General features: G+C 42.5%; 1 protein-coding gene across 1 annotated transcript in view; it reads right to left on the bottom strand.

Moving 5' to 3' along the window:
• The window catches only part of LOC308172852 (solute carrier family 12 member 9), a gene marked incomplete at its 5' end in the record, with an annotated part of 50,465 nt that extends 34,573 nt beyond the window's left edge, over positions 1 to 15,892 (bottom strand). Inside the window, 6 exon segments of the mRNA XM_080547798.1 lie at positions 7,958 to 8,069; positions 9,510 to 9,617; positions 10,737 to 11,060; positions 12,026 to 12,163; positions 12,898 to 13,032; positions 15,664 to 15,892. Coding sequence (XP_080403924.1) covers positions 7,958 to 8,069; positions 9,510 to 9,617; positions 10,737 to 11,060; positions 12,026 to 12,163; positions 12,898 to 13,032; positions 15,664 to 15,892 — 1,046 coding nt within the window.
• Positions 15,893 to 16,694: the final 802 nt, after the last annotated feature.

Raw genomic sequence — 16,694 nt, forward strand, 5'->3', positions numbered from 1 at the left:
TTCGGGTGCGGCCCATGCCCCGCTGACATGCCCTCTCTCCCTTCTTCTCCTTGCTTTCCTGTCTGTCTTCACTATCTCTGTCGAATAGAATGAAAAATATGAGTGGGACTGCCCCACTCAGAAAAAATAACTTGATAGTAGGACGGACAGATGGATAAGAGGGGGAAATGCTTTAGTGCATTTTAATATGAATAAGCACAAGTCCCATTTAATAATGCAACGTATGGATTACAGAATAAAGTTGTCCATTGAAAGTTGTTCCGTGAGATTGAGAATGGATAGAAAAGTAGCCTACAGTAGGCTCATACAGGACAGCAGAATATCGCTGCGACATCAGCCTACAGTTGATTACATTATTTGCTCACCTTCCCCCACTCAGGCCCTATATTGTAATTCGCTGCCCATTACAGACCCATGAAACACTACCTTTAAAAAAGAGACATCATTGAGATCTGTAGAAATTACTGACCCCGCCCCCTCCTCCAGCATTGAGCCCACTAAATGGTTGTGTTCGTTCGACAGTGTCTTCAGTAAGTTCTTAAAACTTTCGAAAAAGTATATCTATTTCATTTGTATATTGACTTGTTCTGAAAAAGCCTGCCCCCTATACACTCAATGGTGACATTTCAGCCAATCCAATATCTCAGAATACATCATCAGTAGCTTAGAGTTGATCACAAATTTGCTTAAAGATGTGATCACACCTCTCACCAACCCGCTTGCTCATCATATTACCCCTTTAAAACAAACTGTGAAGAGAGAGATCATTTTGGAAACAAAACATTTCTGTAGGCACATCTTCCGCCAGGGCACTGGGTGGGATTCGAACAGTATAGGTACCCCGCACAAACTACGCACCTGTCATTCTCCCATTTAGAAGACTCCAAATTGGATATATATATGTATGTTACGGTACATGTGGGAATACGGTACATGTGGGAAAACTAGGGTTAGGGTTAGGTGCTACGTCGACTTGGTACATGCTGGCATGTCTAACCCTAATCCTAACCCTAACCCTAACCCTAACCCTACCCCTAACCTTAACCGTAGCACCTAAACCCAACCCTAGTTTTCCCACATGTACCGTTTTCCCACATGAACCATAACATATATATATATATATATATATATATATATATATATATAGGCGTATAAGGTGTTTCCGAGAATTGGAAACGACTTTGGAGACGGCTTATGGTAGAGAAATGAACATTCAATTCACTGGCAACAGCTCTGGTGTACATTCCTGGAGTCGGCATGCCAATTGCACGCTCCCGCAAAACTTGCGACATCTGTGGCATTGTGCTGTGTGATAAAACTGCACATTTTTTGTTTTATCGAGTTTAGGTCGGGTGATTGTGGAGGCCAGGTCATCTGACGCAAGCACTCCAATCACTCTCCTTCTTGGTCAAATAGCCCTTACATGGCCTGGAGGTGTTTGGGGTCATTGTCCTGTTGAAAAAAACAAATGATGGTCCCACTATCTAAGCGCAAACCAGATGTGATGGTATGTTGCTGCAGAATGCTGTGGTAGCCATGCTGGTTAAGTGTGCCTTGAATTTTGAATAAATCACCAACAACGCACCCCCACACCATCACACCTCCTCCTCCTCCATGCTTCACGGAGGGAACCATACATGCAGAAACCATCCGCTCACCTTCTCTGCGTCTCACAAAGACACGGCAGTCGGAAGCAAAAATCTCAAATTTGGACTCATCAGACCAAAAGTACAGATTTCCACTGGTCTGATTGGTCCATTCCTTGTGTTTCTTGGCCCAAGCGATTCTCTTATTATTGTTGTTCTTCCTCAGTAGTGGCTTCTTTGCAGCATTTGACCACGAAGGCCCGGTTCACACACAGTCTCCTCTGAACAGTTGATGTTGAGATGTGTCTGCTACTTGAACTCTGTGAAGCAATTATGTGGGTTCTAATCTGAGGTGCTGTTAATTTGCACTTTCTGAGGCTGGTAACTCTAATGAACTTATCCTCTGCAGCAGAGGTAAGTCTTGGTCTTCCTTTCCTGGGGCGGTCCTCGTGAGAGGACGTTTCATCTTAGCGTTTGATGGTGCCATTAAGAAAGGCAAGAAATTCCACAAATTAACTCTTGATAAGGCACACCTGTTAATTGAAAAACACTCATTGAAAATGACTACCTTGTGAATCTGAGAGAATGTCAAGAGTGTACAAAGCTGTCATCAAAGCAAAAGGTGGCTACTTTGAAGAATCTAAAAATATAAAACATTCTGGTTTACTACATAATTCCATATGTGTTCTTACATAGTTTTGATGTCTTCAGCATTAATCTACAATGTAGAAAATAATAAAAAATAAAGACAAACCATTGAATGAGAAAAAGTGTCCAAACTTTTGACTGGTAATGTATACACACACCACACACCACACACAGCTTAAAAATTAAGAGACCACTGCAAAATGATCAAATTCTCTGGTTTTACTATTTATAGGTACCGGTATGTGTTTGAGTACAATTGAAAATGTTGTTTTATTCTATAAACTACTGACAACATCAGTATATCAGTATGTCTATCAAATAAAAAATATTTAGATATATTCGAACATTTATTTGCAGAAAAGTACAACTGGTCAAAATAACAAAAAAAGATGCAGTGTCTTAAGACCTTGAATAATGCAAAGAAAACAAGTTCATATTAATTCTTAAACAACATAATACTAATGCTTTAACTTAAGAAGAGTTCAGAAATCAATATTTGGTGAAATAACCCTGATTTTCAATCATAGCTTTCATGAGTCTTGGCGTGCTCTCCACCAGTCTTTCACGTTGCTGTTGGGGGATTTTATGCCACTCCTGGCGCAAATGTTAAAGCAGCTCGGCTTTGTCTGAAGGCTTGTGACCATCCATCTTCCTCTTGATCACCTTCCAGAGGTTTTCACTGCGGTTCAGGTGTGGCGATTGGTCTGGCCATGACTGGGCTTTTCTCACTCAAAACTTTTCTTTTCAACACTTGGTCATGGTCAATAGTTATTTTTTTATTCCAATTACGGTACTTTTGAGGTACTACTACTAGCAATGTTGTTGCCATCCAGCTGGTCCTATTGCAAGAGGATAGTGACGACCACAGCAGTGGTTTTTATACTTCTCCTTGTTAAATGAGATTCGGTTCAGGTGATCACCTAATCAGTACCTCACTAAGTAGAATGAGGAGTGCCTGTATTGGAATTCAACAGACACTGGAATGGAATGGCTGCCATACATGTAGAGATGCTGTAGAGACAGACATGTAGAGAACTGCCGTACATGTAGAGATGCTGATTTAAGAAATATTTGGAGTAGTGTCTTAAGACCAGTTCAGATCAAAGACATTCCAATGCACTAATGGTAACGATAATCAGCTTCAGACTACACACAGAATCATAACACCAATTTCTAAGACGACACAGTGAATGTGTGTAGCGGCTTCGCAGCCATCTGTTCACAACAAACAGGAGAAAACACACACAGACATGACCCTTGTATATCAATATAAATCCCATATTACATTATACCAATCTGACTAGCTAGAATTCCAGATTAAGGTTAACGCCAATGAATAGGCTTCTGGAAGAGCTATTAGTTAGTTAGCTGGCTAGCTAAGCCTATTTCCCGAGCAATTCCGTCATCTGGAGGAGTCGGTGAGGTCGTTAATCTAGAATATGCGCTAAAAGTATGTGAAACAGCCTTCGCGCTTCCAGAAAGGTCCCGTATTATGAAAAACTCACTTTTCCAGTGCTTGTGCTATACATTTTGGGTCTCTGATGACCCTACTAACACAGAAACTGTGAAATAAAGTAATTTGGTCCGTTTTTGTGGGCTGTGTATTTCAGAAACATGCGATTCAACAAGCCATTCAGATTCGCCTCAGTTTGTTATGCTACAGGAAGGTCTAATTATAATTATACCGCCCCCCCCATCTGAGTATCTCCACCCACAGCTGTACTATCAGTTTTGTTGGAGAGATAAATAAGAACTGGGGCAATTGCTGAGGAAAAAGTGTTGTCTTGTATTCTGATAAGACATTGACATTTACTGCATAGATATCAGTAATCAAAATACTATGATGAATATGTTGGAGATAGTTATGCTCTGGGTCTACGTCTCATCCAAATCATCTGTGAGTTAGGCATACAATGTCATGATGTATGTATTTATTGTTAAATATCTATTTTGTGTCATAATTTAGGCCTAATCATTTCAGTTCCTCTGTTTCCAAACATAATTTCGCTTCGACGCGAACTTGCAGTTGGTCAGTCTGGAGTTTTCCTTTCCCAACATCGATGCAGAAAGTAATTTATTGGCAGATAAGAGTTGTTTTCATGTAGCCCTATGGCTTTCCCTTCAGCAGGCAAAAACTACCAGACAATTGTTTTGCAAAAATGGCCATTCTTAAGTTGACTTGACCACTATTATGTAGAGTTCACTTTATCATGTCCAAACTGAAGTTTGTTAGGGAATAACTGTACAGCTTCTTATCGCTATCGCCTGTTACTTCTCACTTCAGATCGAAGGTGTGAATGAAACAGGGAGGAATGAGGAAGGAAAGAGCGAAGAGTGAAGGAGGAAAGAGTGAAGGAGGAAAGAGTGAAGGAGGAAAAGCGGAGTGAGCTGGAAAAAGAGAGTGTGAAACACAAACAGCACCCGGCGGCAGAGTCCAAACGAACAGACAGCCATGTGGGGGGCTGGAAAGAACTGAAAAAAAAATCATAAGAGAAAAAGGAAGGAGAGACACTTGGGGGACCGCGAGGCTTACACACACGCCAGGCTGCATGTCAGAGATAGGAGAAGAAAAGGAGGACGGCAGATTTAAATTAATATAATTATCCCGCTAGTAATTAATACATAAGCTTCTATAGCAGGCGAGGATTAACCAACAGGTCACTGAGGGACAATACACAGGAGTGCGGAGAGAGAGAGAAAGAGAGAGAGAAAGAGAGAGAAATGGTGGTTGGTTGAGAGGGGGGGGGGGGGGGGGGCAAACGCAGTTCAAAGTCACTCAACCAGAGAGTTGAATACGCATACACTCCAAAGTCACTCAACCAGAGAACAAACCGTGCACACATGGACTCGTACCGAAACACACAAACACACTGCATGTCATTCAGGATGAGAGAGAGAAAGTGTGTGAATGTGTGTGACAGAGGAAGAGCACATACACATGCACTGATCACTGAAGAAGTTCCTTGCCAGACTCGGAGAGAAAGAAACACACAATCACACACACCACTACACTGAGGGTATATTATTGGGGGGGGATTTGGTAGGGCTTTGTCTGTGAAAGAGGCTGGGTGAGTTGGGCTATGGGCTATCTGTCACAGCCGGCTAACCTGTCACATGAGGTTAATGGACTTCTTATCATTGGACACTGGATCTTCATCTCTCTCATCATATCATCCTCACGTATAGATCATCTTTTACAGTGGGCTCTTCCATACACACCCCCCACCACTGGCGGACTCGGGGGGGGGGGCAGGGGGGGCGACCGCCCCTCCTGGTGCCCCCACGGTTGAAAAAAGTCTCGCTTAAGTGCCCTTTTGAGTGGCAAAAATGCCCTTTTGAGTGGCGAAAATTAGAGGACGTGCCCAATTGGTGCCCCTCCAATGGTCTAAATTTGACCATGTGCCCCCCCACAGTTGAAAAACGTCGCACTAAAGTGCCCCTTTGAGTGGCAAAATTAGAGGATGTGCCCTATTGGCTGCCCTTCCAATGGTCTAAACTTGACCATGTGCACTGATGGGGTCCCATGTTGTGCAGTAGGTGCCCTTTTTTCCTTTTCGCCCCTGCCTTTCAAACAGCCTGAGTCCGCTACTGCCCCCCACACCCATACAGATATTGTGGATTTGAACAGCCATTCTACATCTCCCTGACATTAATTTTAGGTATATATTGGATAGAATGCCTTTCGCCTGGCACGCTTAACAAAAGTTTGAGAGGGGGTAGCTATTTATCATTGGCTTTTGCTAAAAATGTTACTTTCTTTACCTTTCCAGTGAGAAAACTCAAGGAAAGAAATCATGGCACATGTTTCTGCAACCAATATGAGAACTCCTCTAGTTGGGGAGGTGGTGTGACTGCCACCTTCTGTATATTGTGTGTTACTACCCTCATTTACAACATACCTTGACAAACGGACATCAAACTCAAAAAGCTTAATTTTTTTCCTTCTCAGTGACAGTTGCTGCTGACCCAAATCATGGCAACTGCTTACATCACCTAGGTGCTGTGGTTGCTACGGCAACCAGAGAGTCTACTGTGGGTGACAGAGCTTTTTTTCCTGTTGTTGGCATGGAATCTATCCTGACGCTCTGACGTGACGTTGAGTGATGGCTTTAATACAATTCTTCATATTTTAATCCAGTTAATCCGTTTTATTTTGTCTGTGTCCTCGCTTAACGACAAACGGTGATGGCAGTGACATGTTTGTTCCAATATCACAAAAGTAACAAAAGGTTTTCTTGATAATAGGGCAACTTACACATTTGACAACTGACAACCAGGACAAAGATAATACATGTTTTTCAATAATATTCCACGGTTCACCTTGTGTCATGAGTCTAGCCTACACTACCTGCTGTGACCTATTTTGCGGCATTGTTACAACAGTGTCACAACAACATTGTGTGGCATTCAGGAACCTCATGTCAAGCAAGACATACAGATTTTTCTCTGAAGCACATTCTCCTACTCTAAAGGACGTTACCCCTTTCACCTGACCTTACACCGTTTGCCTGACTACCCAAAGCAATCACGACACCTGACAGAAACCGAATCATGCGCAGCAGCCAATCAAGACACGCTAAACCAAGGAGTTTAGAACAGAACAGAACAGCTCCACTAGCCAAATAAAAATGGAAACATAGTCCTATAAAACACGTATGAGGAAATAAGTGTACAAGAGAGAGAGAGTGAGTGTGAGTGTGTGTGTGTGTGTGTGTGTGTGTGAGTGTGTGTGTGTGTGTGAGTGTGTGTATAAATTTTCCCTCATGACCCAGCATATGTAAAAGGAAAACAGAGTGGATTTCTGATCAACTGGGTGATTCATCTATGAGTCACCCTCTTTCTCTTCCTTTTCTCTCTCCCTCCCTTTCTCTTTCACTGAAGCTGGTCTTCCTTTAGGTCTTTGCTGGTCTTTCCCTGCCTTCTCTGTAACGTAATATAATGTTAAGTGACTATTTCCACGCGACATTTATACAAATTCTGACACGCATGGACAAGTAGGCCTAGAGACTGTCATGAGTTATCTGTAATGTACATTGTCGATATTATGAAACACAGTGCTGATAACCACTGATAGGGACAATCAATGAATGGTCTGTTAATCTGTTAATCTTCGACCCCCCTCCCCCTCCACACACTAACACTCTTCGACCCCCCTCCCCCTCCTCACACTAACACGCCATGTGAAAGGGGGCCTCAGTGCCTCTAGGGAAACGGCACTCTTAAGAGGTCATGTGAGGAGCGAATGGTGGTGATTTAAGATGTATATGTTCACACACACACACACACACACACACACACACACACACCTTACCAGCTGACCCTCAACCTAACAGAGTAAACTAAACCTAAAAAAAGTAAACTAAAACTTAGTTGAAAAGATCAACTAAAAGGTAGTTACTAGAAGACAAATGGAGCGAGAGGAGGAGAGTTTACAAATATGAGAGAGAGGGAGGGGGGGGGGGGGGCAGACGAGAGGACAGGGAGGAGGATAATTGATGGCTGTATTGATTTCCAATGCTCCTTTATGGGCCTTTTATGTCAGTTTAGCGCTTGGGCAACACTTGCTTTAGTGATACATCAATACTGCACACTGGCACTGAGACAGACACAGGGAGGATATGTGTGAGAGGGCAGAAGAGACCGTATCTCAAGTGTGCGTGCCTACGTGTATGTGTACTGTATGTGTGTGTGTGTGTGTGTGTGTGTGTGTGTGTGTGACTGACCGGTCACAGGAGCAGGCCACCAGCACACTGAGCAGGTTGTAGATGATGAAGGTGAAGATGACGGCAGTGATGGTTCCCCTGGGGATGGAGTAGCTGGGACTCTTCAGGTCACCTAGGATACAGCACAACATAGGGTCAAAGACTAGGATACAGCACAACATGGGGTCAAGACACATAGACCTAGGATACAGCACAACATAGGGTCAAGACCCGCAGACCTAGGATACAGCACAACATAGGGTCAAGACACGCAGACCTAGGATACAGCACAACATAGGGTCAAGACACGCAGACAAATGCACGCATGCACGCACACAAAAACACACACACACACACACACACCGGGAGTATCTACCAGTTCACTCTTTGACTATCCCACATCTCTTGAGCACAGAGTAGATAAGGCTCCATGCCATCACCATACCCTCTAATAATAATAATAATGCGGTTGAGGTTGATAATTATTATTATTATCAGGGGTGCACATAACTGGTGCGCCAGTGCGCATGCGTCGCCAAAATGCATGCTGCGCGGCAGACCAGCTGCATGAAGGCGCTCTTGCGCACCAACAGCTGGGAGCGCTGGGAGAGGAATTTACTTCCTCAAAATCCAACTGCTGACTGCTGCATCACTGAGGCACCCGACGAGCCGTCAAAATGTCAAAGAAGCAAGCCCCACTAAGTAACTATTTGCCAGCGCTTCCCCTCACGAAAACATTCGGGAAGTATCGTAACTCGTACTTTCATTCCGCGTATCGCGTATCGCACGGTTATCACGCCGACACGTGAACATTCAGTCCCGAACGACTCGTCGCTAAAAGGAAAAACAACACCAATACAAGGCACTTCACGTTTCTTTTCTCTGAAGCTTTCAAACGTTCAGACGTTTGTTTTACAGCTTCATTATCGCACCTAGACCCCTGACCCAGGGAATATGGTTGGGAATTCTATTAGAAAAAGAAGAAAAAAAAGACTTTGTTGCACAATCAAAATAATGAGCTATTTAAAGTGATGGCCTACATTACAACATCCTCTACCATGGTTGAAATTGAGGACAGTGATAACTTACAGCAGTCAAGAGAGCAGTGATGATGATGATTAAGCTTGTAGCATAAATAAATGCTTAGGCTGTAACTTTTTGTTGAAAAGTTGATTTGTTTACAGAACAGAACAGAGCAGTGCTTAAAGAGATGTCCGTTGATTTCATTGTGTTTAAAGAACAGACATTCAGTTAGTGCTTAAAGAGATGTCAGTTGATTTCATTGTGTTTAAAGGAGTCTGACAGACTTTCATGCTTAAAGATTTGATTTTGCATTTGTTTCTTTTGTTTTGCACACAATAATTTGTTCGTTCATCTTTATTTATGAATAAATGTCGTTTTGCTAATATAAGTTATCCATGTATCCCTTTTTCATCCATCCTGTGGGACGGGGTCGTGACTCGCGAGCTCGGGGAGCACCAAGCAGCATCCCTAGGTGCTCCTCTGAGCACTGGCCCCAAAAAGTTATGTGCACCCCTGATTATTATATTATTATTATTATATCCTCTCTTACCTGACATGTTGGAGCCAGCCATGATGCCAGTGCAACCGTTAAACATAACAGCGAACACTGTGGCGAAGGTCATCATGGTTTCTGTGGTGTAGTCCACTGTGTAGTCAGCTAGGGGAGGAAGGAAACGTCATTCAAATAGCACAACAGATATGTTCTAATTATTCCTCTAGAAATCGTGAGTTTAGAATGATACGGTTCTATCTCCGTTTAGGGTCGTTCAGAGATATTGAGCGTCAAAGTTTTTACATTCCATTATGTTTTGTGAGATGGAACCGTTGTATTTTATTAATTACTAACTAAAAAATGTCAAAAATTTTAAAATAACACCACACAGGCATTAATAAACACCTAATGGATCAGATTATGTAAAAAAACTAAATTTTGACAAAAATGGAGATAGAACCTTATAATTCTAACGTCACGAGATATGTTCTAATTATTCCTCGAGAAATGTATAGCTTCCATACATACTAAGCCGTTTTCAAGACACATTTTCCTGGTGAAAGGGAAAGCTTTGCAGTTGCACACTAAACGTGTGTATATTTGACATTTTGTTGACAGCAGGGTCTTTAGGGGGAGTCTGGGTGGCTGAGTTATAGCAATTAGTGGAGTAATCATGAGGGTGATTTCCAGACTGAATATAAATCCCTCAGTACGGTCGGTTCCCTACATGGAAGTAGGAGCCAGAGGATATTTACGAGACCCACAATAATTACAACTAATTTATTACCTTTTTTCACTACCAGCTACCCTAGTAAACAATAAACAAATCAGGAAGGTAAGCCTATATATATATATATATATATATATATGTTACGGTACATGTGGGAATACGGTACATGTGGGAAAACTAGGGTTAGGGTTAGGTGCTAGGGTGACTTGATACATGCTGGCATGTCTAACCCTAACCCTAACCCTAACCTTAACCCTAACCCTAACCCTACCCCTACCCCTAACCCTAACCCTAACCCTAACCCTAGCATCCTAGCACCTAACCCTAACCCTAGTTTTCCCACATGTACCGTAACATATATATATATGTGTGTGTGTGTGTGTGTGAGATCAGAAAACATCCATGAATTAAATATGACTGAAATCACGTTGATGATGCATTGATAATACACACAAACACACACACACACAAACACACACACACAAACACACACACACACACACACACACACACACACACACACACACACACACGTGTGTGCCACCTCCCCATACCTGCCAGGTTGCCCAGCAGCGTGTCCACTTTGAAGCCTGTGAAGTTGCCGGTGGTGGGGGGCACCGGGCCCGTGCTGTTGGGGGGTCGTGGAGCCAGGGGGGGGAGGGAGATCGTCCGCGGGCCGACAGCGAAGAAACTGATGAAGATGGTGCCCAGCACAAACATGACCACCAGGAAGATGAGGAAGGTGGCCTTGGCGTAGATGTGGACCCCGACCAGGCACACCAGCAGGCACAGGAGGAGGACGCCCGTCCCGTAGAGCAGAGACCACCAGTAGCCCGCCGGCAACACCTGGTAGTACTCCGCTGGGCTGACCGTGCCTTCTGGGGAGGGAGAACGAGTGGCAAAGGTGAGAGGATGTAGAGCGTGAGAGCAGTGGTGTAGTCTACGTGATACGCAGGACGACGCCGTATACCCACTAGGAATGGCCAAGGATTTCCATATACCCACTTAAAAATGTGTGAGGATACGTGATAGCGTTTTGGGACCGAACTTTCACTTTCATTCATAAAATTCACCCCCGTCTGTGTTACGAAGCACTTGAATTTTGGACCATAGGGACTGACTATAGCGTTATATACCATCAACGGGGGGGGGGATGCGACATGAAATGTGTCAAAATGCAGCACTATCATGCACAGATCAGCCTTATAACATGTCATTTAGATATATAAAACGTTAGACAAGGGAGCGCAGATGTATTTTTATGGCGTTCCGAAGTGAACGATATGAGACTGGGAGGGAAAAATCACAGTATACCCACTAGAAATAACTATTCACCACTGGGTGAGAGTGTCAGGACATAAGGGGATGAGGGTGCGGAGGGTTTAAGAATGAAGGGTAGTATTCTATTGGATTGGAAATCACCTACACCTCCCTGCTTCCAGAAATGGCCCAACGAATTAATCAGTAGTATTAATCAGTACCTGACAATGTTGCATTTTGGGAATTGGTTGGAACCAAATCATACTAGACATGTATGCCTGGCAGCTTGTTGTTTGTTTGTTTGTTTGTTTGTTTGTCTTGTGTATAAAACTGAAAAACTGAAAATAAAATATATTAAAAAAAAGAATGAAGGGTAGAGGAGATAATACGCCTAGAGGCAGTATTTTTTACAGCAAGTGAACGAACAAAAAAGCATATTCACATGTACAGAGATTATGCAACTGTAGCACATTTAAGCAGGTGATAATAATCCGTTTTCTATATATGAATAGTGGGAGAGAGAAAAATCAGGGTGTCCAGGAACAGTATAAACTGTAGGAAGGTGATAGCAAAATTCATGTACCTTCAGGAACACCAAAGGTGGCTACGATGGCCTCCACCAACCCCAGGACATAGAGGGCACTGCCACACACGTTGGCCAGGAAGAACATGATCCCAATACTGCCCCCGAACTCCGGCCCCAGAGCTCGACTGATCATGTCTGGAGCACAGTCGGGTTAAGGTGATATTCCTACTCTAACGCGTCCACAATGTGTCATACAGGGTGGATAAAGAACAGTACCAGCCCGTGAGTTTAGAATTATAAGGTTCTATCTCCGTTTAGGGTAGTTCAGAGATATCGAGCGTCAACGTTTTTACATTCCATTATGTTTTGTGAGATGGAACCTTAGTATTTTATGAATTACTAACTAAAAAATGTCAACATTTTAAAAAATAACACCACACAGGCATTAATAAACACCTAATGGATCAGATTATGTAAAAAAACAAAATTTTGACAAAAATGGAGATAGAACCTTATAATTCTAACGTCACGAGCCGTTAACTGAAGCACACTTTCTCTCACAAATACATATTGGCTGACATCTGCAATGCCACAATTAGCTGCCAGAGAACCGCATGACACACAGACTTTCTTTGTGTGTGTGTGTGTGTGTGTGTGTGTGTGTGTGTGTGTGTGTGTGTGTGTGTGTGTGTGTGCACGTGTGTGTGTGTGTGTGTGTGATACAGTAGGATTTGTGTAGGTGCTCATTTGTAGGTTCCTGTTTGAGCGTATGCTTATCTCAGTAAGCACATCAGGCTGATATTGTGCATGTGTGACTGTCATGTGCTTTTGGGTATGGGTCATGTGTTTGCATTAGTGCGTGTATAATGAAAGTATGTTACTGTGTTTCAGCGTTAGCGTTGTGTGTGCTATAGGGTGGAAGAGGATACAGTAGGCCCCGCCTGCATCCAGGGCTCCGTTGGTTGAGATGGCACAGACAGACAGCACGGTCATGCTGATGATGAAGTACGCCACCAGGAACATAGCTATGGCCTGATACAGCCCACAGTGGCCCACCACGAAACCTGCAGGCAGAACGAACGCACCCACACCACAATTAGTTTGTATTAGTACATGTATTAAAAAAAAGGTAACTTCAGGTTTGGTGGTAATAAACGGAAAAAAATAATTCCGATTAAATAGGAGGTTCCCAACGGATGAATTTACTGGACTACAATTGTACATCTTAAACATACATTCCATGTTCTCATTATGACAAACAGATATGATGCATCAAACACTAGACATTTATTGTATACATGTACGTGTATTATGTCCATCCACCTCCCACCAACACCACAACATATCCCTTCACATTGACAATACTAAATATATCTATTGGCAATATTGGAAATTGACGTCGAGGGTTAAGGTTTAACTTCCTCAATGCAAGCACTGTGTTGTTAAATAGGATAGGGAGTCAAAATGCAGTCGCACACCTCACTTTTGGATGCATTGGAAGAGAAATATGATCTATGCTGATTTACAAACTAAGAACATACAGTAAGTAGCAGTGCAAGTGCAGGACTAGGCTATTCCCTCCCCGCAGCAGCTGACGTCTCACGAGACAGGCAGGGGACAAAAGGGGGGCTACACACCAAGGCAGGCAAACATGTAGAATACACTCTCAGGCAGCTTCCTCTACTTACCATGAGAACCCTCTCAAAAGCATATCACTAAACAAGAATCGGACAAAGACAACGTAGAAAAAAGGGGTAGATCGTGGTGAGTGTTTCTAATTCGATATGTTTAGCAGTGGTGCATGCGTACAGACGTTATCGATAGGTTCCGTTTCTTGCTATCAGATATTTGACCTCGAGCCTGGGCATCATGTGAGCGCGATTAATCGCATGAGACTGGAATTATGACGTACGGAAAGAAGGGCATTTTTCCTACAAGAAGACACTTGATTGCATGGAACTCCAAAACTCCTTGTATAATTTTAGAAAGCATGATTCATATAAGGCTATTACTACTCTACACACACACACACACACAGGAACATGACAACACACTCCACATATCCATTCTTGTTTCTCAATAACCGTTCAGTTCATAGGCCTAACCCGTAGCCTATCCCACAAGGGACTTTTCATAAAACAAAAGTATTGTTCTTGTGTAAAGATCACATGGTCACAAATAAACTACAGATGGTTTGCTTCAGGTAAACCGCATTAATCACGGTCTGACAGGTGGAGGATCAGGGCACTGAGGGCACTTTAGCAGAACAAACATGTCCTGCTTCAGTAAACCTGTCGCTTTTATTTTTTATTTAAACGTATCAATGTTTGAAGCACTTAAACCAGCCTATTAGCTGTAAGCCTATTCAGTGTTACTTAGTTAGCAACTGCAACCAGACTTCTTCTTCTCATTCTGGTTGCACACACACACAAAAACATAGGCTATAGGCCTAGACGAAAACAGAAAAATACATCGAATTAAAGACCTGCTGCAAGATATCATTACTTGTTCCCCTATCTCTCTGTAGCGGTGGTGGAGCCTACTAGATGCGGGCGATGCACAAGCGCACACTATCCACTCCATAGGTGAGTTCAGGGTAAAGCGGGCACTCGGAATACACAACCGCCACAGGTTTCTTCTGGTGAAAATAGTAGGCATATATACTAACTCAATGTTTATATTAACTTCATTTAAAACTGTCCGCAATAAAGAACACCGCAACAAACTATATTGAAGACAAGACAGTTTTTTGGGCAACTATATTGAAGATAAGACCGTTTTTTAGGCAACTATATTGAAGATAAGACCGTTTTTTGGGCAACTGTATTGAAGATAAGACAGATTTTTGGGAAACTATATTGAAGATAAGACAGTTTTTTGGGCAACTGCAGTCGGTGGTGCAGTGGGTGGCAGACAGCCTAGAACACCTTATAACAGCCTAGAACACCTTACACTTATAACAGCCTTATAACAGCCTTACAACAGCCTTACAACAGCCTTACAACAGCCTTACAACACCTTACAACAGCCTTATAACAGCCTAGAACACCTTACAACAGCCGTATAACAGCCTTATAACACCTTATAACAGCCGTATAACAGTCTAGAACACCATATAACACCATATAACACCATATAACAGCCTTATAACACCATATAACAGTCTAGAACACCTTATAACACCATATAACAGCCTTATAACAGCCTTATAACAGCCGAGAACACCATATAACAGCCTTATAACACCATATAATATATCTCCTAAATTTCGTTGTTTGGTACCTGTACTGTAGCAATGACAAATAAAGTCCATTCCATTCCATATAACAGTCTAGAACACCTTATAACACCATATAACAGCCTTAGAACAGTCTAGAACACCATATAACAGCCTAGAACACCATATAACACCATATAACAGCCTTATAACACCATATAACAGCCTAGAACACCATATAACACCATATAACAGCCTTATAACACCATATAACAGTCTAGAACACTATATAACAGCCGTATAACAGTCTAGAACACCATATAACAGCCTATAACACCTTATAACAGCCTATAACACCTTATAACAGCCTAGAACACCTTATAACAGCCGTATAACAGTCTTCTAGTTTTGTCACTACTAACTGGAGACCTTTACATTAAGCCAGAACAAGCCTCGTCATTACATAGGCCATACTCACCAATTCTTAGAAACACCACCACACTGAACATAGACAGTAAGGTGGGGATAACCACGCCGAAAAAGGTGGAGAGTTTCTGAGGCTGGCTGCTGTGGTGCCCTGACTTCCGTCTGGACGCAGCCGGGGATTGAACCACCGCGCCCCCGGCTGGACCCGGCCGGTGCTCCTCCGCTGACTCATTGAGACTCGTGGAGAGGCGGTAGTGCAGGAGAGGGGTCCGTTCCGTCATTGTGGAGCTGCTATTGGGGCACTATAACGGGACAGAAGTACAAGATACAATTACAAGCTGTCACCAATTTGTGACGTTAGAATTATAAGGTTCTATCTCCATTTTTTATTTTTTAACATAATCTGATCCATTAGGTGTTTATTAATGCCTGTGTGGTGTTATTTTTAAAAATGTTGACATTTTTGAGTTAGTAATTCATAAAATACAAAGGTTCCATCTCACAGAACTAATGGAATGTAAAAACGTTGACGCTCAATATCTCTGAACTGCCCTAAACGGAGATAGAACCTTATGATTCTAAACGGAGATAGAACCTTATCATTCTAAACGGAGATAGAACCTTATCATTCTAAACAGGAGATAGAACCTGATCATTCTAAACGGAGATAGAACCTGATCATTCTAAACGGAGATAGAACCTTCTCATTCTAAACGGAGATAGAACCTTATCATTCTAAACGGAGATAGAACCGTATCATTCTAAACGGAGATAGAACCTTATCATTCTAAACGGAGATAGAACCGTATCATTCTAAACGGAGATAGAACCTTCTCATTCTAAACGGAGATAGAACCTGATCATTCTAAGCTCACGAGTTGTCTAGTGTTGACAGCTGAGATAGTGGAGACTATTATTCAGTCAAATATAGAAGCCAACCAATACAGTTGACTGTGAATCACGTAAACAAATCGTGTGACATCATTGTCACGGGGGCAGAAGAAATGTTTCGCTGGAATCTAGATTAGATAACAAATCAAATCAATAAAGTCAGAGACAGCTAGACAGAGATCGCTTACCTCA

Source organism: Nansenia antarctica (genome assembly GCF_963989245.1).
Source record: "Nansenia antarctica genome assembly, chromosome: 17".
Taxonomy (NCBI): Eukaryota; Metazoa; Chordata; class Actinopteri; order Argentiniformes; family Microstomatidae; genus Nansenia; species Nansenia antarctica.